This window comes from Lagopus leucura, unplaced genomic scaffold (genome assembly GCF_019238085.1).
Source record: "Lagopus leucura isolate 7727_CA_CO unplaced genomic scaffold, USGS_WTPT01 Super-Scaffold_100001, whole genome shotgun sequence".
NCBI classification, from domain to species: Eukaryota; Metazoa; Chordata; class Aves; order Galliformes; family Phasianidae; genus Lagopus; species Lagopus leucura.
This window is the reverse complement of record NW_024962262.1, coordinates 8466108-8491582: the sequence shown is the minus strand read 5'-3', so window position 1 is coordinate 8491582 and position 25475 is coordinate 8466108. Positions and strand designations below refer to the sequence as shown.

Genomic DNA, 25475 nt, shown 5'->3' with positions numbered 1-25475 from the left:
GTTTTTCCACTTTTTCTCTGTAACCACGCTTGTATCATGAAATTGCAATCAATTTTTGTAATGCAAAATCTTGCATTCTTACTAGCTCACTTCCACTTTGAAGGAAGTACTCTGATTCTAGTACCTAGCTAATTGCTTTTGATGTTGCTGAAGTTCATGTTGCTGTATCTGGTATCCTTCATCGCAGCAGCCTACGTTTCTACTTAATGAATACTGATGAGATAGATGCTAGAAAGTGCCTTTGGTCAAAGAGCTTGTCTTGTTCAGAATTCTCAGTAGATCTGAGCAATTATAAATCTGTCAGCCCAATCTTCTTTAGATACAGTGTTTTCTAATTCAATAGAGCGTTTACTGCTATTTTGTTCTGAAGGGTCTTCTGGGGAGTGGGACTGGTTATATAACAAACAACTGCCAGCTCCCATGTCAACACATACTTGTGGCTTGAGATACGGAGACTAGCTGCAGTGTGCATCAGTGAATAACATTTTTATTTACTTTTAATAGACTTTATGATATGGGAAACAAAGTTCTGCTTCTTAGATGAAAAAAAACCACACAGAAAACAACAGAGATACAAGAGGATACAAGATACAGATGGCAGCATCCTCTAGTCTGTACCACTTGACCCTACATACCAGCAGTCACAGCAAAACACTATTGGTTGGGCTGACAGATGTGTACTGCAGGTGTAGATATGACAGGAAGATGTGACATTTCTCTTGTCACTTGTTGTGTGTGTCCAGAAACTGTGGCTGCCTGTGTGTAGCACATCTAACCCAACCTTTAGCCTTTGTCTGGGGTCACATTCTGGTCTTACCCTTTTTTCCTACAGGGCTGAAATTGCACATCTGGCCATTTCTTTGTGAATACAACTGAGGGGTATAATTGGGAATTTGCAAATTCCTTAAATATAGAATCATCATAGAATCATCGAATGGCCTGGGTTGAAAAGGACCACAACGGTCACCCAGTTTCAACCCCCCTGCTATGTGCAGGGTCGCCAACCAGCAGACCAGGCTGCCCAGAGCCACATCCAGCCTGGCCTTGAATGCCTCCAGGGGCATCCACAGCCTCCTTGGGCAACCTGTTCCAGTGCGTCACCACCCTCTGGGTGAAAAACTTCCTCCTAATATCTAACCTAAACGTCCCCTGTCTCAGTTTAAAACCATTTCCCCTTGTCCTATCACTATGAACTCATGTAAACAGTCTTATAGAGAAGTTAAGGAAGGAAAATAATCCCTGCAGAAATACAATAGATGTTTACTTAGGGGTTATTTTCCGAACAAAACCTCTTAAAGCATATTAGTAATTACACATAATATAAGAGTAAATGCCCAGTATAAGAGTAGGATATATTGAATGTAAAGCAGTTTATATGCAGCTTAGATGCTTTTCTGTCCTTGCTGCCCACATCTCTCCCACACCTGGAGTGCTCCTTTTCTATTTTGTTTCTGCCTCAGACATTACTCTGCATGTTTTTCAGGCTCCATCTCATTTTGCTTCCAGCCACGCTTCTGTTGGCATTATTCCTCTGCCCTGCTAGGTGTTTGCAGCTCAGCCTGGCTTAGTATCTTCTGTAAGTCTCAGTGTTTGCTTCCACTTTCTGAATCCTGATGAAGCTGTTAGGTTGAAGGGGGCCAGCAAGGATTTAATCCATTTTATCAGATTGGCATAGAAAGGACATTTCTGAAAGAACCAACTAAAGCTCTACAAGACATGATAAATGCTTATTTCTCGCTCACAAGAAATTGCTGGGCCCAAGCTCAAGACAGAGCTGAGCGGATGGGTTGGTGGTGAGGTCTCCTGGAGGTTCCTTTTAACCACTACGATTCTGTGATTCTGTGACCCTAGATGTGCTGATGATCACTTGCTGGGACTTTCAGACTTATGCTGAGTGCTCAGCTCCCTCCGATCTAAAACAAAGAAGTAACTCAAAGAAGTGAAAAATAGCTCATCACACCCAGTCCTGCCAGCCTGGCAATTCCCAGAGTGATAAAAATTGATTACCTGGCCCCAAAAACAAAAACACAGCAGGCTGATGTGCTTTTTTTGCTCCAAAACATAGTGCTGGGAGCCACCCACCCTGAAAGCATCTTCATGTGGCATCTGCAAGGTGTCCCTGACCTGGTCCCAGCCTGGGGCAGCATCTTGGGCCTGTTTGATTTCCCTGTTGATTTCAGGTAGGACTAGATGATCTTTAAGGGTCCCTTCCAACTCAAACAATTCTATGATTCTGTGATGATTCTGTGAGTGCAGACTGGCTGCATCCCATAATACATTTAGGGTACAGGAGCTTAAAGCCTGCTCTACCATATGCCAGGGACATAGGCAAGGTCAAGCCCATGTTTCATAGAGTGTCCAAGCATGCAAGCATGAGAAGGGCATTCAGCTCTGGGCACAGCTGGGCTGTGCTTCTGTGTTTCCTTAGGCAGCTGTGACAGATGCAGCCAAAATAGTCCCACCACAGAGAATGAGAGGTGCATGGGCTCTGTAAATATCCTTCCCACACAGATGTCTTTCCCAGTGGTATCACTGAAAACAAGACTCTGAAGGGATGAAAATCAATTGCAGAGCACCATGATAGTCCATGGGCATCATCCTTATCAGAGCACCACAGGATCAGAAGGCAAAAGAAGAGGGCTAATACCATATTGTGTGGAAGGAAGACAAGAATCCTTTACATGGTAAAAGATATTTGTAGGAAAACTAGGCAATAGTTTAAGCTTACAGAGGAAAATCAGGAAAATCTTTCAGAGCACTACTGAGATGTGCCTGGCTTCCCATCCTTCCTTCCCTGAGGCTTCTGTTCTCCAGGTGAATAGTCCCAGCTCTCTCAGCCTCTCCTCATAGAAGGTGCTTCAGTCCTTTAATTAGCCTAATGGCTCTTTGCTGGGCTTGCTCCAGGAAACCCACATCTTTCTGGTACTGAGGAGCTCAGAACTGGAGCCAGCACTGCAGTTATTTTTTGCCATTGTCTTCCTTGAACAGCTAACAGCATTCCTACTAATGCAGCCCAGGGTGCTCTTGGCCTTCTCTGCAGCAACTGTGCATTGCTAGCCCAGGTGCCAGTTGGGTGTCCACAAGGATCAACGGGCAACTCTCTGCAGGGCTGAAAAATAATTTTTGCTCTCATGCGGTTTGACTATAGCTCACTGAACAAAGCCAGTGGTGTTCAACAGTCTGTATTTAATAGTAAGTATCTGTGCATCCGTAAGCTGATAAAAAGAACATTACCACTGGGAATAAATACCCAACTCAGATTGCGTTCTCATCTCTGGTTTTGATTCAGTTCCTGCATTTGCAGTAAAGGAAGCAACAGTTTTACAGAGGATAGCTGAATGACTGCCTGTCTGGGTTTAAAGTTCATTTATTTTTTATCTCCAAGTTAACACACAAATGCATTCTGTTACAGATTTGGGATTTTGAACAGTTTTCAGAATGGCAATAATCTTTGCTGATCACTTTTCAATACTACAGTCTTTTTCCCAGGCCTACCATCAATTACAGTGAAAAGTAACCTACAAGGAATTTTCGTCCAGACGAATAAAATATTTGAGAGCCAAAATTTATAAAAACAGTTTGTCTCAGAGCTCCTGTGGCCTTAATTTATCTCTTGGTCAGTAAGTCCATTGTCCTTTGTAAGGAGCTAATCAACGCCATGATCAATTAACAATTACCCACATACTGCAGGTTCACTTTGAAAAACTGAAAGCAGCAACTCTAACATCATTTGCACGTTGTTTGGCATTGAACAGCTGTGTTTTTAATGACTGTATTTACACTGAAGTTTCCAAATTTCTCTTTTAAAGACTGCGTGGTTAATGCGTCTTGTTGATGACCCAGAGCTGTACACACTCTTACCTCAGGAACAGATACAGCAGTGGCATTTCCACAGCCTTCCTCTGATCTCTCCAGTGACTGTCACGGTGCCATCAGAGGAGCATTTGCATGGATCTGAGTGGCAGGACTAGGCTATCCTCACACACAGCAATCAGGCCAGCAAGGAATAACACAGCACAGCATGGGGCTGCAATCCTGGTAGATCACATTTGGCATGTTAGTAATTTTTCTGATAATTTGATTTAATTCACAGCTGGTTCCAGGCTCTTGTTCACAATAATGTTCGCTATCTGACTGCAAAAACTGAGTGCTAACTTATATTGCAGGCAAAGGGGATCATAACCCAGACTACAGCACAGCAAAAAGGAGCAGGGTTGGGAAAGGTCATCCATCTCTGGCCTTTCCTTAAGCTCATGGAGAAAAGGAGTAGAGCCACTGCCTTTCTCCTTCCTAACTCTTCCAACCCTCTGCAAGGACATGATGCACCTCTTTATTGTCAAAGCTCAGATCTGCCTATGAATGGAACATCTCGTGTCCCCCCTCCACCCCAGTGTGCATGTGTGAAATATAAGGCAAAGTCCACTCCAGTAAACCCTCACCAGACCAAATAATTTCCATTCCTGCTGGCTTTGCAAACATCTTGTGCCTAAAGAAAGGATAGTTCCAGGAGCTATTTAGCTACTAGCTACAGTCACAGTATATGGATCTCCTAAAAGAAGCCATTGGTTTGTACTGGTACCCAGTACCAATAGGATGCACAATCAGCACAGGAGTTTTGTGAGATGTGTGATTCCGAAGCAAAAGCTGCCCCCCAGAGGAATAAATCGTTAGGCAAATTATTTGCAGTGTAGTCCAAAAATACCTCTACACATTCAGCAATGACCATTAGTTATTGTAGTTGCTTTACTAATTTAACCAAAGATTTCAGAGATTTAAAAACTGAAATACAGACAACTTTATCCAGAATGATTTGGAAGTACAAATAAATAAATGTAACATTCTTCAGGAGATGGATTTTAGTTGCATTCAATAAACACCAATAAATACTGAAAAAGACAAGAAAAACAAAAAAGGAAACAATGTCAACAACTTTAAGTTGTCCCACAAACTATATTGATAATTTAAGCTCATTTTTGTTACTTTTGCAATAGAGATTTTATCCTTTTCTAATTAAAAAAGGAAAAACAGCGTATTATTAATACAAAACCAGGAAAGGGGCCACAACTAGAGCAGAAAAAAATGACACATCTACTTAGAACCATATTACAGTTTGGCAGGAATACTCCTAATGAACACCACATATGTGTGAGAAAAAGCATCGCAATTACAGGCATGAAACAATGATTAAGAGTCATTATCCAAAATGTAAATCAACATTAGTAAAAGGGAAAATGAAGACTAGAAAAGGAAAGAAAAAACTAAGTAAACTTTAAATGCCACCTTTTCATCATTGTCTCCTAAGGCAAATGTTGCATGCACTACCTCCCCTAGAAACTAGACAAAGCTTCTCCATGCCCTATATATTCCCTTTCATTTAGTTTCATGAAGAAAGGTTTGAAAGAGCAGACCGCTGGGAAGAAATACTACAGACTTCTAAATTAGTGAAAGAACTTCCAGCATCACTGTTATATTCTGGGTATGAGGAACTGGAAGAAATTATGTTTTTCAGCCTCTGAAGTGCAATGATCAATAGCAAAAGGAGGAAAGCTAAGAGACTGAGGAATATAGAAACATAGACATAGACGTTGGATAAACGGCCAGCTGATGAATCCACAGATGTTGAAAGCGACGTGGGATATAGCTCCAGAAAAGTCCCATTTTCCATGTTTCCTACAAAACCAGATGAGGGGTCGGGTTCCGACATTTTGGGGTTTGTGTTTTAACAATCACCACAGATCTTGTATTCAGAGGCAGTTTTAGCAGCATAACAAGGGGCTTGTTTTAGATGAGCACTTTTCCATCACAGCAAAGAGGTAACAGTTCAACCAGCAGTCAGATCTTTACTGCTCAACCCCAGGGCAAAGGAATAGTGTGTTCTTCAGAACTGCAAGGAAAAAAAAAAAAAAGGTAAGATTAATTTACTAGCTAATGTTATTTAATGTGTACCTGAAACAATCCAGTTCTTAAGAGTTGCAATTCTGGAGTCATTACTTAACTACTGTTTCTATTTGCCAAAATACAGGAATAAAGATAAATCCTATAAAATTGATTCTTTCCCAGGATTTCTTTGACTGCAGAACAGACCAGTAAGAGTAGCTTTGCACTTTACATGGGACAGGCATACTAGAGTTCAAATTTGTCTTGTGGATAAAAGCTAATCAAGGAATGAAAAACCCCTCTCAAGACAACAGTTTGTCAGCCTACAAGGCGGCTCTACAACACCACTGTGGGTGATAATTCATCACCTTCAGCCACTTATTCCATATTGTCTTACCTGAGCTGACCGGAATGGGAAAATCTGCCAGACCTGACTTCTTATTTATGAAATGGATCCGATGGTTTCAAAGATCAAAATGCACCTCACATTCATAGTGTGAAGCTCATGTCTCAATGGCACACACATTTCGGTGAAGTGTTGCAGCTTTTGACACCTACAAGCAAAACCCTGAGGAAACAAGCAGCCCCAGCAGCTAAGGATAAAAAGAAGGGATTACCCAGGAGCAGCAGAGCTTTGCCTTCAGCCACTTTGTGTTTAAACCTGGAAACTCTGGTGCTCAAGTTCAGAGTAGAACAAGAGGAGTGGACTGAGGTATGCTGAGCTGCTTTTTATTTTAAAACCAATGTGGTCAATTCCCACATGCAGCCTGGAAAAGCATGAGAAGGCTTGCTGGTAGAGAATTGCTTGTAAAAAGCTGACATGCCCTATCTGATTTAAACACAGTAAGCTATTGCCTTTGTTTTGATACAGAATAAATCATGTAAGGTGTAAGCGTGGAGGAAATGAAGCTCATTTTCTCTATGTAGTTATCCGCATACAATTTTTCTATCCATCTGTCATAGAACCACAGAATTACAGAATTGGAAAGAACCCTTAAAGTTCACCTGGTCCAAATCCCCTGCAATGAACAGGGACACCTAAAGCTCCATCAAGTGCTCAGAGTCTGTCTGGCCTCACCTTGGGTGTCTCCAGGGATGGGGCATCCACCACCTCTCTGGGCAACATGTGCAAGTGCCTCATCACCCTTACTGTGAAAAACTTCTTCCTTGTATCTAATCTGTATCTCCCCTCTTTTAGTTTGAAAACATTTCCGCTGTCTGTAGTCAACCTCTCATTGCAGATGCTTGGGCACAGCAAGGAAAGGAACTATTTCCTCCCCACTAGGAAGGCAATATCCCTACACATCTAAGTTCCTAGTATGGTCCCTCTCATCTTGACTTTGCTTTAGGCCTTGTTCTGTGGTCTCAGCTTAATAAAATTATCTCTTACTCACAGTTAGAGGCTTTGAGGAAAATCCTACTGGTTTTCATATCAATGAAGAGAGCAAACTGTCATCAACAGTCAGAAAGACAGAATGAGGACCTTAAAGTAATGATTCAGTAGTCTGTGGTCTCCTTCTGTGTGTCACATAACAGATGAAGTATCTCCCAGTGTTTCCACTGAAGTGTCCCAGCACTATTCTAAGCCATGTTCTGCCTTCCATTTTTTTCCTTTAACCTTATTACTTCTGCTAACTTAGAAAAGTTCCTCTGTCTTCAAGAGGGTGACACTTTTCCACACTTGCTTTGACCACAAAAGTCCCAATCTGAACTAAAGCTCCTTAGGAAACACAAGATACTTTTCTGCTGGTGCTGCTGCTTCTCATGAAGCCTTGAAGACACCTACTGAAAAACGTTTTGCATCTACCAAAGTTATTTGCGCTGTTACTCGCGGTATTTTTGCACTGTAAATTACATTTAGGAGGTCATGCCCCATGCCTCGGTGAACAAAGACAATATTAAGCAGAACGTATACTCTAATCCTACTTTTTTTTAATCCTAATTTATTTTATATACCTCACAATCGCATCTGTACAGCTCAATAGAACAAGTCAGGTCTGTTCCTTGGTGCTGAGAACAACTTGCATGGCACACTGCACAAAGATGGCTGAACTCTCATGTCCATGGACAAGATGGCCAACTTGCAGCTGCCTTTGGGAGTGAATGATGGTCATTGCTAACCTCACATATGTCCAGGCATGGCTTGCAGAGGGCTAGCTGGCTGAAACCATGCCAGGAAGTGTGCTACTAATTCAACACAAGAGCTACTGACAGGCCTATGGCCTGGCCTGGATTAAATTACTAATATATTCACATCCATAATGTTTTGATGGACAAAATGTTACATTCCAGATGTTGTTTTATTGCAGAGCTTCTGGTAACCTTCCCAAGTATCCCAAAAGCCTACAAGATACACAGGCGTACAAAACTTGCATCTGCAAATACCAAATAAAAATATTCCTACCCTTGTGGTATATAACTCACACAGACGTCTAAAATATATTTAAAATAAACAATTTTATATCACTAATAGCATTTATCCCAATGAGAAGCATTATTTATTACAAGCACCTCATGAAATGAATCACAACAGACTGAACAGAGAGATCCTTATGAGATTATAGTCCTTTTGAACTAGCTCTAATTTAGTGATCCAAAATTAACTAACAGAACAACAATGTTCATTTCGTGTTCTGGAAGTAGTTAAGCATCTTACAGCTAATTTATCCTTTTTAAAAGATAAGCTTTGATACAGAAGATGTTTATCCTTGATTATTCGTCATAATGAAAAGCAGATCCATTAATAATTGAATTTTCCTATAATAACTTCAGGAATTAATTCACATAAATTCTTTAATACGGCAGAAGTTAAAAGCCTTTAAATTCTTCACAAGTTTGAAATCTGTGTTCTACTTTTACCATTAATGGTTTTGGCCCTGATACAAGGAAGAACTTTGGCTTAAGACTTCCTTTGAAGCAAGTAAAAATTTATAGTCTTATAGAGGACTAATCAGAAGCTTACAGTTAAGCAGAGATGTGAATGCTTTGCTAGATCAGAGCCCTTATAGGTCTTGCAATACCAGTTGGGCTATTTTTAACTGAGTATTTTGTGGTGAGATCAGAGGCACCATCAACTGTGATTCCAAATGACGATGGCCCACATTCCAGCTGCATCACTCACACTGCAAAGGGATGTAACATGTGACCGGATCTCATCATACATCTTCAGCTAAGGTGACTCTTTAGGTAATGTTTTTGGAAGAGAAAAAAAGCAAAGTGTGTTGTTTTAATCACACGTTTAAAAATATACACCTAAAACACTGGGTTTTGCTGAGCCTAAAAGCTTTACAAACCATCTGTACCCAAGTGAAGTAAGTTACCAGCAGTGCCCCATGGGAGCGTGACCATATCGTGTCCTAACATCTGAACAGCATTCATAGGAAAGGCACAACGAATATACAGAAATAAAACAGATCCAACACTGATCCCTGATGAAGTTCCCTGATGTGATCCCCGCACTGCAGAAAGAGCTAGAAATCAGACAGAGCAGCTCAGCTGGTGACTGTCAGGTGGAAGTGCAGTTCTGGACTGAATGCAGCTACACAAACCTCTGCCATGAAGCAAACCAGGCCTTCTAGCTTCGAAGAGCAGCTCTATCCTGTGCACTACAGCCACCACCTTGGATCAGGTTCCTGCTCCTTCTGAAATGAGGAAGTAAGTAGTGCAGCCATTTGGCTCTCTTCTGAGATCTAGCCCTCCCAAAGGAATAACCCTCAGTAAAGCCAGGTGTTGGCTTCACCTTCTCACTTTGTAAATGGGTTTGTGTATTTCTGAAAACTACACAAAACAACGTCAAGGCCAAACCTGGTCCCAGCAAAATGATTATGAAGTTTGTCTCCGACTTCAAAGTATAACGAGAAAATTGGAAGTGGCTAACTTCAGTAAACCCGTTGTCTTCTGAGACCTGTAAACCAATCAAGGGATTCAACTTCTGTAGCGGTCCATACTTTTCCCCTGTCTACAGCTAGAAAGCTGTGTTTTCCTTAAGCTAAAAACTAAATTTAAAGATCTACTGCTGAATGACTGGAAATGAACTCTTACTCTAAAAGCAGGAGACTGTGTTCCTCTTATTTTTCGTGGTACTTCTTGAATGATCTCTGGCCACAAGAGAACTAGGACCTATCTGCAGGAAGACTCAGTATTTGTGGTGTAGCTGTGGATTCAGACGACCTTCTCAGAGGCACCTCCGTAATCCTCGGACACGGATGTGCAACTTGAGGAGCCTTCATGAATCACTGAATCCAATCCCACTGCTGCCCCAGGCCATACATACTCCGTCTTTCCAATCTGGCTGAGTTTCCACCCTGCTATTACTCCACTGTTACACCACTTTGCTGGTCTGATGGATAAACTACTGACACAGATGCACTACAGAAAAAGAAAAGAAAAAAAAAAAAAAAAAAGGCACAGACTCACAGACTTCAGCTCCGCTCTCTGCTGGCTTTAGATATAAAAGACAGAAAAATCTTATTCTACTACTTCAATCCCTAAATATGAGGGCCAGCACACAAGGCTTTGTCAGATACACGTTGTCCTTTATACACACTTTTCAAACAGACCATCATGCAAATGTTATCCTCCATTTGTGCACTGTTACTCCATTCATGTCTTCTGTATAAATCACTTTTCAAAGGTGGTGATACTCTTATTCTGAGAGCAGGGCTACCTGACAGATACTTCAAGCAGCCCCAGTTGGTTTGTCATCTTTTATTTTGTCCTATGGTGAGTGGGAGACAGACAAATTGACCTCCTCAGAAAGCAAGATAAAGTGGAGAAGTGAAGATTAAGAAACTGCTACTGTGTTAGAGCTAAATCCCAGTTGCCATGCAGTAGCATGTCTGTGAAGGTGTGCCAAAGCTATCAACTGCTTACATCTCTGATGGCACCTATCATAAAAACTACATCTGAAAACCGCAGTGTGGTCAGGGGTGGAGGTCTCATCAGTCAGCATATATCCAGGGCGCTATGCATAACACATGCAATTTAATCTTGAACACTGCTGAGACATCAATCATCTCCCTGTTCAACCTAAGGTGAATTTTAAATGAGGCTGTAGTGCTATCCAACAAGTCATGAAGTAAACAGAGAGCTTTTACATTTCCCAGCGTCATAAATCCTTTACTATGCAGTTGCCTGTGCTGTATGTCTCTGAATACCTTGATGCAACAACTCTATTTCTCCAGACAAAATGAAATATAAGTTAATGGGACGTACTCTCACACTGAGTGCCTAACAGTGAGGAACAGGAAGGAAAGATAAGTCCAGTAGATTCATTTTCTTCAGAGTTTATCAGCCACAGATAAGCACTTTGTTTTCTTGGTTCTTCCTGGCTTTTTGTGATTACAGATTGAAAAATACATTGGTTATTTCATAGGCTTCAAAGTGTTTATGCAGACAGACAAACAAACATCTAGGGAAATCAGCGTTTTTAATTTTAGGTAAATAATACTTTTGTCACGATCTTCCATCAGCTTCTTTACAGGTAAGAAGGTATCCTAAAAAGTCATTTTCTTATTGTAAACAACTCCTAGCAGTGGAGAACTTAATTTGCCTTTGCAATTGTTCCAACAGTGAGCTGCCTTTTCCCTTCAGACATCAATAGGGGATTCATCTGCCTTCCTTCCCTAAAAACTTCAAACCATTTTGAGTGATTTCAGCCCAGAGACAGAGGATAAATCATGGAATGGCTTGGGTTGCAAGGGACCTTAAAGATCAGGCAGCTCCAACCTTACTGCAATGGGCAGTGCTGCAATGAAAAAATTAGGTTTCTGCAATCTTCTTCAAAACAAATGGCCTGGGGAGGATAGGGAGTCTTTCAATGAGCCAGGGAAGGACTGGTGAAGCTCACCCATGGGCATCTGTCCACAGAGCCTCAGTGCACAGGCTTCGTTCCCTCCATGCACACTGTCATTCCAGAGATCCAGCTCCCCTGCTGGCAGATACGTGTGTTCTGAAGGACACAGAGGTGCAGATGGAAGAAGCACGCTTGCAGTGATCATGTGTGTGAAACAGAGGAAAGCACAGAGGGAGTCAGGGATGGGGCTGCTCCCTGCATTGCTCACAGATGTGTTCTCTGCTTTCTTTTGTCCTTCTGGTAAGTCAGAACCAAGAGTGAGTGGATAATGATATCATCCCCTCATGACCTGGAAAAAAACTCCCTCTCCTTCGTTCAGCATCAGAGCAGACCTGACAGGAGAGTAATTGTGCAGACTCCCAGAGTATAGCACAGGTGATGCCAGTTCTAGTATGAAATCTCCTGATGCTTCAAGATGCCTCCATCCTCAGCCCTATTATTATGGTGCCAAAAGCTGGCAGCAAGTTTTCACTAGATCTGTGAGAGATTAAGACTTCTACAACCCTTGTCAATTTGATATAGATATGAAGGCCAGGCAGCTTCTTGTTTAATTTGTCTATCTTCCATCCCATCACCTTTGTTTTATGCATTCATTTCCTTTGCCATATAGGATTATTTCACCACAAATGAACAACTTGCAACACAAAGCATTTAATACCATTAAAATACCTTTACATGCTCATACCAAAGTACTGATTGGACTTTACATATAGGGAACTCTCTGGCCTTGAAAAGTAGATTGCTCTATGCTGGAAAAATGTGTAATTTTAACATTTTGTAACCAAACCAGACAACAGTGCTAGACAGAAGAGAAGTTAACAATAATTTACTTGGTTGAAAATGTAGAAAGTGTAGGTAGGGAAGCCAAAGTATGACATCTTGCTTGGAGTTTAGCAAGAATATAATCCTTCAATTCTTCCTTTTCTTTAATAAATGCCTTTAGCAACTGAAAAACCACAAGTACACAGGATCTTGTTTCTTCATGTCTCTGGACTCTCCAGGAGCACAGACCACTCTGCCTGAGAAACAGGATCAGTCATCTACTTACTCAGTATAAAAGTGCACACAAGGAAAAGGAAAATCTATTTCCTGCCACAAGCAAAGTCTTCCTTTTAATTTATGATTTAATTGCATCTTTTATTACAATCTGATTTAAATTTATGATTTTAAAAATCTATGAGAACAACAGTCCAGATGGCTTGGTTGCAGGTCAAAATCAAGTTATATTTTGTTTGGGGTTTTGTGTGGGGACTGGGAAAAGGAACCCCTCAGAGCTATAAGGATACTCAATTAATTAAGATGGGCTCAAAATGCCTTTATCATTTACATTTCCCATGCATCTGCACACTACAGTTATTTATATCAATGCAAAGCAAAGCCATTGTGACCTGAGATCAGACCTAAAGCTTCCACCCTTTCAGTCACTGTCAGTTGAGTACGCTCCTTAAAATATATAGGCAAAGGGAAGGAATACTTACAAGCAGGATGACAGAAGAATGCAAGCCAGAAGTCCAACGTGCCAGATGTGCTTGGTTATCACACCGAAATCTAAAGGGACTGCATGCTGAGAAAAGCCTCTCTAAAAAAGCAAATAAATAAAAGATGAAGAGTTTAGTAATAAATACATTAATTAAAGAAATAAACAAACAAACAAAAAAAAAGAAAAACATGGAGGAAAAGTACTGAATGTTGATTCTTTCCAGTGTCAGAAATTTCAGAGGAAAACAAAGCGAATGGAGTCTAGGCATGTTTTTCATTTCTGCTAGCCACATTTCTGCTAGCTGTCCACCTACAGCACTGCACATATAATATAAAAATCACACTTATCTCCTGATCTGTGCTTTGCAGACATGTCTCAGTAATACCCTTCCCCTCGTCTTCTGCAAGGTGCTCCTGGACCAAGACACCCTGCTGTCCCTTGGCACTGCTATAAGCACAGGAGCTGTGTATCTCTGTTCATTTCACATCATCATCTGAAGAATCCTGCCAGGAATCAGGTCCTTCTATGTTACACACCATCATTTCTTTTTCTCTTTATTTCAGACAATTTGCAGTTTAAATTCACTTACCTGAAATCCCCAAACTGAATATTGTATGTACACATGGAGAGCTAGTAGATTTTTGCATTCTAAATTCATTTGATACTTCAAATGAAAACCTGGCCCCTGAACTGCCTTTAATAAAGCAAACTAAATTGATTTTATATTTGAAAAACAATCCCAGACAGCACAGATTAAAACAAAGCATGGTCACTTTCAAGAAGATATTCCTCTCCAGGAGAGAAGAGACAGTCACAGTCATTATACATCTCAAAGCACTACCCTTTCAGCACATTTGGTTTGAACTGCATTAGAGAAGCAGATCTCTGGGGATGAATGTTAATGCATTGTTATGTTGCTTTCATCCCTTCCATCACTGAATCACTTATGGTTTAAGCCTGTCCAAGTTCAATAAAGAAAATTATCTAGTGCAGCTATTAAAAGTCAGCACCATTGAAATGCAAATGTTTTGATAACCCTGTATTTGATAACAGTGACTGTATCACGACGTTCCACCTAGAGAGAGGCAGACAGCTTACTGACCATCTACACATCAAGGAGGAGAGGTGTGAGGCTGCAGTTAAAGCCTCAGGTTGGCATCCCCAGGGCTGGACCCAGCTCCTGCTTGGGCGCGAGGGCAGTGAGTGCACCTCTGAGTGGTGGAGCACACAGGCTGAGGCAGGTGCTGCTGGTAGGATGGAGAGGGGAATGCAACAATCCCTGCTAAGCTCCTCTCTTGCAAATCTGCCTCTTGTAACAGAGTTCCATCCTATGCCTTGTAATTTCATCTCCTCACAGTAGAGAATCTTTCTCTTCCCTTTGTTTCTTTCAGAATGGCTGCCATGGGGAAACTGGCACAAATCTCTGCAGCAGTGATTTTAAACACAACAAATATAAATGGTTTTGTTTCTTTTCCAGCTCTCCTTTGTCTCTGCAGGAGACATCTCCCCTGACATGCACTGAGCTCTGCTCTTGCCCATCCAGCCCTTCACGTGATACAAAACCCGTCTCCAACGAAGCGAAAGGAACAGAGCCTACAAAACCTTGAGCTGATAAAACACACCAGAGATGCAGTATGAAGCTTAACACCGCTCCCTCGGGCCGTGCCGCTATCACAGAGAGCAGAGCTCAACGCTGCCCCTCTGCTCCCTGTGTGGAGCTGCAGCTGCCATCAGCTCCTTTGCTCTGGGCTGGGCAAACCAGCGGCCTCAGCTGCTCCTCGTATGCCTTGCTCTCTAGATTCTCCACCATCTTTATAGCCTGTCTTCGGGTGTTCTCCAACCATTTTATGTCTTTCTTATACTACTTTTGCTCCCGTTGGTCACCTGCCAAATTCAACCAAATATCAGAGACATTCGAGCTCTGAAAGCTTAGTGACAACACAAGAAAAGGAGACACTGAGGTTCAAACAGCCATTTGGTTCCCCCTAATGGCTTTAGATCTCACTACTTGTCTTCTGCAGTTAAATGCAGACCCAGATGCCACAGCCAAAGCAACAGACCCCTCAGTGGGTGCTCCTGGAGGCTGCAGGTTGGCAAGGAGATCCAGTGCAAGGGGAGAGGAACCCAAAGGGACCGGGATTCTTTCATTTCTGCATTTACAGAACAACTTTTTGCCTGATCTTTGGCAACCTCAAATTTGAAAGTTTTGTCTGAGTAGAAAATCTAGTGTCTGGTGGAACATTTTCACAAGGCAAAAATAAAGGAAGGCCAGAAAGACTGTTTCCCTCAGTGGAAATATAGAAAAATATCTGAAAATATTTCAGCTGTTTCTTCTCAGCTCTCCTCTAACAGCTGTCATCCCATTCCTGCTGTCCCTCTCTGCAGAGGCTGCAAATAGCTCTGCAGAGGATCCCATCCAGAGCATGAAGTCACCCAGTATGAGTGCAAGCGAGGAGTGATACAATTAATCTCAGAGCAAACAGAAGTTAATTAAACTTTGTTAGCTGGTGCCTAGTTCTTAGCAGCAGCTCCCAATCACCAACTTCTGTACTTGCAGCAAGGGGACTGATGTGGGGCTCCATGCTTGTGGCCAAAGACTCGGAGCAGTGGAGGACAAGCAGCTCCCCCTGAAGCTGCATGGATTCCCAGTGGGACAAATCCTCAGCACCATTTACTCAGAGAAAAACCTGCCAGATAAAACACCCAGTCCCAGGCAAGCAGTCCTGATTATCAAGGCTGGCTTTCATTCTCCATTGCACTCACCTGTGAAGCTAACACCTTGCAGGGTTTCTGGTTTGCATCACTCCTGGGAAAGGGGAAAAAAACCTTTAGAAATACCAGACCCCATCCCTGTCACTACCAGAAAGATAGCCTAAGAGCTAAATATGGATAATCTGAAAGTGAATGGATTTCAGGTCTCTGTTAACCCTAGCAGTGCTGCAGCACTATATCATGCTGAACAGTACGTGGCCCTGAACCAAGTCAAGAGGGTTATCAGCCCCTAATTAGGGACATGGTTATGCAGGAAGTGGCGTCCAGAGAAAAAAGAGAACACTTTCCTATTGTAATAGGTAACACACTGCTTGCAATATATTTTATAAGAACAATCTGAGTATACAGCCTGCATGAAGCCCTCAAATATCAATCAGACTTCGCGTAAACCTTAGAAATCCTGGCACAACATAAAGCTAGGACAAAAACTGCATGATATATTAAACAGAACTCTTTATTAATGCACCATCTTGATTCAAAATCTCTTCTCCCCAGAAAAGCAGATTCAGTACCGACAATGTTCTGCGGTTCACAACTCAAATGCTCATGGATTTGGGCACAGATGTACAATCACAGTAACTCTGCTCTCCATAACTCTGTTTCTGGACTCAACATTCCTGCTTTGATTCTCTGTGTCCTCTCAGCTGTATAATGGAAAAGATCTCCATCCTCATCCTACCAACACAGGCGGCATGCCCTGCCCTGACAAAGAGGCTGTGACATTACCATCTGTATGGGTGTGTGCATAACATTTACATATTTTCATTGCTTGCAAAGTGGTGTGCAGTAACTGACACAGTGATAAAACTCTGTTGCAAGAGTCATTGCAGAGAACCAAGCTGTGATGTGTAAGCATAAGGGGGCAGGGTTGCACCTGAAATGTCAAAAGGAGCAAGTGCAGAGAGCTAATGCTAATCACAGAGCATGGAAGGACACTGCTGCTGGTGCCTGATAGAGTTATCTGTGCGACACTGCCTCTCAGGTGTCCCAGTCCTAGAGGACACCATTGTGCTCAAATCCAGCCCCAGAATAATTCCAGTGACAGGGATGTGTTGCAGCGCAGTGAGGGCTTCTTTCCACATCAGACAGCCAAAGAAAGCATCAAAAGTGGACGTGCTGGGACGTATCAAAGAAATTAATGATGTGATAGAGAAGGCACCTATATGACAAGGAAGCACAAGGCAAAGCTCAAGGAAATACAAAGGTGATAGGAAGGATGATGGATGCTGGGAGCACAGGGTGATCAAAACCCAGGGTCTACATCTTGGAAAAGCAGGAGAGCTGGGATGTCACATATGGGACCCACGCCAGGACGCTGAATGCGAAGCCTGCAGCTGATGTGTCCGATGCAGCAGGGAAAGGGCAACAGACACCAGGATGACAGAGAGGGGAGATGCAGCCAAGGCTCAGAGGTGGCTTTTTGCAACAGTGCTGCAGACAGGCTGTGCCGTAACAGGATTTCCTCTGTGCAAACCAGGAAAAGGAGGCAACTACAATCATGAAGACACAGGGGCAGGAGTGCTTGCAGGAGGATGTTACAGAGAGAGACGCAAATGTCACAACTTTTCAATATTTAAATTCCAAGCCTCAAACCCTGGTGGAACATCAGTAACTTCTAGACGTGCTCTATAGCTGAGCTAATTCCTCTTATGCTCCTGCGTCGATGGGGCGCCAGGAGGAGAACTGCATTGCTTCCTGCCTCTGATGGGGAATTCACAGAACACCATTTATAATTTGCAGTGCACCACTAAGACCCAATTATGAACCAAGACATTTGGCAGACACCAGCTACCCCGGTCAGCCTTTTACGTCTGAAAAGGTTAACGAAATGCAAATAGCAATAACTTCTTATGCCAAATATTTCCATACATGTGCACCCACCAAATGGGTGATGATATCAGAGTATGCTTGTATGCTGAAGCAGCCCAGGACCCCTTCCTCGTCAGCTCCAGGTGCAGCAGCATTTCTCCTGCTGACAGCAGTGCAAGCATCCTGGACATGGCAGGCAGCAGCTTGCAGGCAGGCATGCCTGCACGCCAGAGCAGACACACAGCGATAGCCAGCAGCACCATCCCTAATAGGGACAGGCCCTTCTAGACAACACAGCAGAAAGCAGGAGACCGATTTTAGGCTGTCCATCATTTCAGACTGTTCAGGCTCAGAAAACTCAGCACAGGGTCAAAATGACTGCAGAAAAGCAAAATAGTACAGAAACAGATATCCATCCTCTAGTTGGATCCTTTATTGGAATAAAGCTGCCAGAACCATGTACCTGCTCTGGACTCTGGATTTCATACACTTCTTTTATTCATCTTTGTCCCGTTCTGCTATAAATATCTACAAATTACATTTAATAATACTCACTATGCCTTCCTAATTTTCTTTATTTACGTACATGCTAAGAAGTCTGGCACATGCCCAGGCTTTTAGTAATATTTTCATCATCTCCCTATCACTACCACTTAACATCTGCAAGGATGGGAAGAGTTCGCTTTGCTTCTTCTGTCCCAAACTTTGTTACCCCACTGAGATGATATTGCAACAGCTCATAGCTGGGCACAAAGTCTTTGGAAAGGGCGCATTTCTGTGCATCCCTCCAGGTTTATTATTCCAGACTGTGTAATCTAAGCTCTGTTCATCTCCCAGCCCACAGGATAGGTGTCTTAGGATTCATTTGCAGAGGGAGCAGTTCCTTTGCTGTCGTCTTCCCACAAACTGCAAACGAGCACACGTGTGGCAACCACCCCTTGTGCCCAAAGAGCCACCGAGGGGATGCACAGTGCCCACCCAACGCTCTGCACCATCCGAGCCCCAGCTGCAGCGTCTCTGAGAAGGAGAAAGCAACCTGTGCATCCCTGCCTGCCTGCCTCCAGCCAAAGCCATTCCTCCGAAACGAGAAAGTGCTCCATCCAAGCACTCTGACAACGCGCGGACTCGGGAAGGACAAAACCGGGATCTTGCTACAGCACCCTTGGGACCAACCAAACGCGGGCCCGGTGCACACCGAGGTCAAACTCTCGTGAAAGGCGCTCTGGGTTCCGGCAGGAGGGCACCAGGTGACCCGGAGCGCCAAAAGCGGGGCAGCCCCCGCAGCTCCGAGCATCAACACCAGCGGCACGGCCCCGCCAGCGAGCGGAACAACAGAAAAAAAAAACAAACCCAAAAACAAAACACCAAAAAAACCCACAACCAATAAAACAAAACCCAAGCCAAGTGCTGACCTCCCTTAAAAGAAAAAAAAACAACAAAAACAAACCACAAAGCCTTCAGGGAGAGAACCAGACCCGCAGCGACGCCGGGCTCCGAGGATCCCCCTCCCTCCGGCTCCGCTCACCGCGCCCGGCTCCGCTCCGCTTCCGTCGCGGCCGCCCCAGCCCGGCTCCGGCTCCGCTGCCGCCGCCGTCCCGTGCGGCCCCGCAGGCAGCGCCGCCCCCGGCCCGCCCCTCGCCCGTCCCTTGCTCGCGGGCGGCCCCCGGCCCCAGGGCGGTGCGGTGCGGCCGGCGGAGGGGGGCAGCCGCCTCGGGCCCGACACCATCTGGAGGCGGGTGCGGTGAGCTGCGGGGTCCCCTCGCAGATTGCCCGAAATCTTTCTGTTCCGCTGGTTTTTGGATCTAAGTCATCACTAATGCCATCGTACGTGCCCGTCCTAACGGCTGGCGCAGCGTCCCACGGCAGCCCTCTAACACGCAGCTGACACGCACCGCTCTCCAGCACCCGAGGCTGGTCTTTGCCCAAAGCAAGCGGGCAGGCAGCCCACGGGAAGTGCAGGGTCTCCGTGGAGGAGTTTTCAGCACAGGGGCAGAGCAAAGCACTGCAGCCAGGAGCTGGGCCCCCACAGAAAGCAGTTTTCCTGGAAGGTGAAAACAAACTTGTAAGTGTCCTTCTGAACACTGCTCCGAGTTTTCAAAACAGCTGCTGAGGCCCTCAGGGATGCTTTGCCATCGTTGACACAAGAATAAAGGGATAGTTGTGCCCAGAGCAACTGAGACAATGCCTAAAAAGTGTCATAAATGAGAACAAAATCTGGCTTTACTGGTTTATTTGGAGAGTGGCATAGCTGCAGGTATCACGTACTCTGGAATCATAAATATTGGGCAATTTTTCCTGGCTAGGACACGTTCTCTGCCTGGGGACATTGGGAGAAAAGGCTCAGCTGGTTTCTTGTGCACTCATCTGAGCCACGACGATTTGTTTTGGACCAAATGACTTTACTGTGGGTTATAAATCAGTGGTGAGCGGCATGAAGAGCAGATGGGGAGTTTAATGCAACCTCTGCAGCTCAGTCTTGTGTCTGGCTGATGTCCATGCGGAGTTCTGAAAAGGTTGTTGGGAAAGGTTGTTGTTCATTTTGAATTGCTTTTTGTGAGCTGCACAGCTTAGGATGTGCTGCAGAGATACTGCCATGTGATGGGCTTTCGTTCATACAGGCTGCAAAAGAGGAGCAGCTTGGGATGCCATGACATGGAGCTGGTTTTGGATGGAATAACATGCTTGAATAAGTAAATACAAGAAAAAATTTTAAAGGGAAAATCATTCACAAAGAATGAACCAAATTTCTCCTTGATGTTAGTGGCATGCAAAGAAGATGGGTTTGACTTTCAGGTGGCAAACATGCTCTTTCCATATTACACCAAGAGAAAGGAAGTCAGAGGTTTTGGTTGGTTGATTGGGTTGTGTTTAGGGTTGGCTGCTGGAGGGGAAGAGTCATGTCTATGGCGTAGGAACACAAAAAGAGCAGAGAATCAGATTGTGTTGGATGCCTCATTCCTAGAGACATTTAATGTTGGTCTGGATAGGCTCTGAACACCCTGATCAAGCTGTAGGTGTCCCTGTTCATTGCAAGGGGTTGGGCTCAATTCAGTGATTCTATGATTCTATGCTATGGTATCACCAGCCTGAAAGCAGACCTCTGGTTCAGCTCAGCGTGCAGCAGCTGCCAAAAAGGGCACATTTCACAGTGAGCTGATTGACTGCATGAGCTACTGAGGCAATAACACACTAAACCTGTTGAAACTGTAAGGAAAGAAACATTGAGGACACCAACTGCATTACTAGCAATGATTGGATTATAGAGGTGAAGAATCCTGCCATAACCATTTTAACAGAAACACTGAGAACTCGCAATATCCTTTCTTGTTTGCGTACTCTGACTCCTTCAAGCAATCGTCTGTTCTAGATGCCACTAGCTGTAAACAGATACAGATGATGATTGAAATTCTCATATTGATTTGTCATATAGACTGGGGCCCAGGCACCATGCTCCGAGGCATGGGAGAAGCAAAAGCAGTAAAGCAAAATGTTTGCTACTCAAAAAGAGAAAAAGACAAGAATTATACATTTTTTAGTTAAAAGGGACCTTTAAAGGTCATCTAGTTTAACTCCCCTGCAGTGAACAGGGACACCTACAGCTCGATCAGGTGCTCAGAGCCCCATCCAGACTGACTCTGAATGTCCCCAGGGATGGGGCGTCCACCACATTTCTGGGCAGCCTGTTCCGGTGCCTCTCTACCTTTATTGTAAAAAGCCTCTTCCTTATATCCAATCTAGATCTTCTGTCTTTTAGTTAGAAATCATTTTCCCTTGACTTATCACATCAAACCCTGCTGTGTCTTTCCTTCTTATAGCCTCTCTTCAGATACTGAAGGCCACTGTCAGGTCACCTCAGAGCCTTCTCCTCTCCAGGCTGAACAGCCCAGCTCTCAGCCTGTCATCGTAGGAGAGGTGTTCCATCCTTGGGATCATTTTGTGGTCCTCCTCTGGATGCACTCCAACAGCTCCATGTCTGTCCTGTACTGAGGACTCCACATCTGGATGCAGTACTCCAGGTAGAGTGTCACAGCACAGAGCAGAAGGGCAGGATCACCTCCCTCACCCTGCTGGCCACGCTGCTTTGGATGCAGCCCAGGATACGGTTGGCTTTGGAAATGCTTTTTCTCATTACACTCCAATACACTCATTACACACAAAAGGAGTGAGGAGAATCCTAAGTGCTGGTGAATGCATCAGGCATGGTCACTGGTGATCTTGAACTTCGGGGGAAGCTCAGAAGCTAGGTGCAGACCTACTCAGGATATCTCACGTGTGCTAGGACACACCGTTCTAGCTTATAAAGCCACGCGAAGTGCCAGGGCAGAAAGGTGCTTCTCATTGACATTTCTGGATGTCTTTTAGCATGGGTTACATCACTTATATCCTATTGCTCATTGTGTTTGTGTGCTGTGAGCTGCTCAATGCCATTGCTTAAAGCAGTCCCAGGGGACTTGTCAGCAAGATACAGCTTTGGCAGTGCATCAGGCCCTCACACAGGAGGCTGGTGGTGGGAAGCACTGCTGCTCAGCAGTAATTAACTCATGCTTCTATTGCTCTTCTTCCTTCTTGCCTTCTGAGCAAACAGCACAGAGTGAGCTGGCCCTTCCTTAGGACAGGCTTTTATGAATAATGGATCTCAAAACGTTCTTCAAAGCCAAATGTTTGGTCATTGAACACAGAAAAAGAAACAGGAGGGCACAAAAGATATTTTCAGAGAAGCTTTGAAAAATGGATGAAGGAGCAGCAAAGCAAAAAAATGTGTGGGTATCCTCCAAGTGACAAGAGCACAAAAAAGTCCTTTCAAAGCCACTATAAATATATTTTTTTCATGCTACGGTTAGCAAGGCACTGATTTTGCCTTGAAGTCCAGAGCAACAGGCTGGAGGACTGGAAGACACTTTAGGTGGGTGTGGGGAACTCTGAAGTTCTGGAAAAGGCATGGTGATAAGATGTGAAATGATCGATGCTTAGTCCAGCTGGGCTGTGTCATCTTAACTGCCCTCAGGCTTCCCGTCAGACATTATGTCTGAAGTGGACTTTCTGCCATAGAGTAAAGAACAATGTAGGAAAATTTTGTTGTTGTTGTTATTGTTACTGCTTTGAAAGTTCTTGATATATTTCCCTGTACTTGCTCCAAGGCAGCAAATGGTGCAGTAAGCAAGCAGCTTCATTATTCTCCTGCATTACTGCCAACAGAGTTGCTGTATCGCTCATCAGTATGTTTAGGAGTTGCTGTCTGCTTGTTTCACCATGTCTTTTCCTCCTTAACATGGTTTGCAGCTGTAGCACAGCCTGGGGAACTTGGGCTGAAGAAGCTGATGCAATCCCAACCTTCTTTGGGCTTCTACAGTGCAAGACTCTGAACTTTTCCTATTGTCATGAAATTGATCAACACAGAAATGTTTTATCCAAATTTCTCCTTTTATCTTCCTGGTTAGGAATGATACCTGGTTCTTTTTGTCTTCACCAAGGCACTGTAATGTATACACTGAAGCACTTGGTTGGATGCTGCTCACCAAACTGCACATTAGGATTAGGCTTTCTGGAGTGTTTAAACTCAGCTGTCAATGGAAAGAGGTAAATGACAATGAAATCCTCCAGAGGGAGTTCTTATACATGGAAGTCTATGTAGTTAGTCTATGTAGTTAACATGAGTTAGGCACATGTGACCTTTTCTGATCGCCTTAAATCCATTCATTTTTTTCTCAGTTTGAATGTCTGGGAAATCTAGGGACTAGCACAGAAAGGGATACCTCATTGCACTCATAAGACACAGGCATACAGCAGTTTAAATGAACTAAATCCTCCCCTGAAAAATCAGATCCTTGGCTGTCCAGCTGAGATATACACTGTAAACATTTACATATAGAGAACTCAGGTCTGCTAAGAGCCAAGATAAAAATAAAACTCTGTGCAATTTGGACAGATAGTTCTTTCCTAATAAACACCATCACCTCCAGTAAGTAGCTACTCCTTCCCAAACATGACTGTGTTCTCCAGCACCTGAATTTGCCCTCAACTTGTAGCACTGTGTTCAGCATATATTTTTGTCTCGAGTTTTTTTTTGTGAACACAGAGGCTGAAAGCTAATGAGTTTGCAGGGGAACATTGTTGGATACTGAACAGGCTTCTGTGCAACAATTTGCATAAACATTGCAGTTTAATGGCCAACACTGCAAGTAGGAAAAGTCTTTAAAGACCTACTGAGCCAATATTTGACTCCTAATTCCTCCATCAAAAAGAAGCTACTGATTAACGCAGGGGCAAGCTAGTATCCTAAATGATTCTTAAAGCTCAATTGACTCTATCATTAGATGTTTTTAAAATACTTTCAGGCCACTATTAGATGTAGAATACTCCCAACACCTATAGTCTTTTTAATTACCTGCCATCACCACTAAAAGTAGTCACCACACAGCTCGTCCATTCCCTCTGTGCTTCCTACTGATCCACTTAGGAACTCTGCCATCAGGCAGTCAAAGGAAGGGTTATCTTTAATGAGAGTCCTGCAGAATAATGGGCAGCTCTTTTCCCTAAATGTCATTTGTATAACATAAATCAATTGAAATGCTAATAAAAGGACAAGAACCTCACATACTGTGATGGGATGAAGCTCTGGTACAGAACAGGTCTTTTAATAGTTAACATTTATCATGGAATCTCTTCAATGTTTCTCAGTCAGCTCTTTGTGTAGGACAAGTCTGCATTGAGGTGTGTTGAGTACATGGATAATGTCCAAGGTCAGCCAGTGCTGTCTTCTGGTGTCCAGCTTCTGGGAACTGGGTGCAGAAGCTACCAACAAAGCCAGATGGGGAAGTTGCAATGAACTCCGTACAAACTGTATGATAAGTGGTGTGTGTGATTTCTGTTTTATGTAAGGATTGGCAAAATCAGATTTAACCCATTAATTGTGGCATCATGGGTCTAACTCAGCTGCCCACAGAGAGGCATCCGTGATGTTTTAGGTGTCAGAGGCGTTCTAGAGTGATAGTAGATAAGACAATTTGCACATTTCTCAGCTGGGAGGCAAGAGGGATGCAAAGGGACATCTCCAATGGCATTGGCATACAATTGGGCTGAGCATATGTGCTCCATTGTCTGCAGTGGGATCTTGGGCACTCAGCTCACACAAGATACCTGTAAATATGTGCACTCAAATAGGTATTCTGAGGGCAAGCCAAATCCCACCTTTTTTTTCTTGATGACAGAGCACTGAAATGGGTGGAGTTCTGGGTCCGCATTGATCTCTGCATAGGAACAGAAGAGCTATGAGTGCCAAACCAAGATTTCCAAATTCCAGCCTTATTCTGTACCTTTAGCCTCCCTGCAAACCCCAGCTTCTTCCAGATGTACTCCATTGCATGGGTCAGCACAGCCCCTATTTTCAGTGCGGCGTGAGTCTGTGGGGTCCCTTTGCCCCTTGTCAGGGAGTTAGGCCAAACTGGGCCGAACCATGGCTGTACTCAAATAAAGTTATGCATTTATACGTACCTGTGGTCCTTACTGATACAGGCAATTGGTTGTTGTTGTGTTTGATTATATGCATGTGCCTTTTTCCATATACAGCTGAAAGTGGCTTCCAAACATTCCAGCACAGTTTCGGCTGCACAGTGCGTTTCCTCAGTTTCATGACTGTATTCACAAAAATAATGAGCCAACACTATTCTCTATTATAGTTTCTGA

At 43.6% G+C, this 25475-nt stretch overlaps 1 protein-coding gene across 4 annotated transcripts; it reads right to left on the bottom strand.

The window, feature by feature from the left end:
• Positions 1-4863: 4863 nt before the first annotated feature.
• SERTM1 (serine rich and transmembrane domain containing 1) lies at positions 4864-19376 on the bottom strand. 4 transcript variants are annotated; one of them, XM_042867655.1, is made up of 4 exons: positions 19318-19345; positions 15975-16017; positions 13210-13310; positions 4864-5884 (listed from the first exon to the last, which is right to left on the bottom strand). In XM_042867655.1, exon 4 carries the CDS (start codon positions 5702-5704, stop codon positions 5381-5383), a length of 324 nt encoding a protein of 107 aa, XP_042723589.1. In that variant the 5' UTR covers positions 5705-5884; positions 13210-13310; positions 15975-16017; positions 19318-19345; the 3' UTR covers positions 4864-5380. The 4 variants fall into 4 exon arrangements, with proteins under 4 accessions (XP_042723589.1, XP_042723590.1, XP_042723591.1 ...); XM_042867656.1 differs by lacking the exon at positions 15975-16017 and having other exon boundaries at positions 19318-19376; XM_042867657.1 differs by lacking the exons at positions 15975-16017; positions 19318-19345 and adding an exon at positions 19240-19313.
• Positions 19377-25475: the final 6099 nt, after the last annotated feature.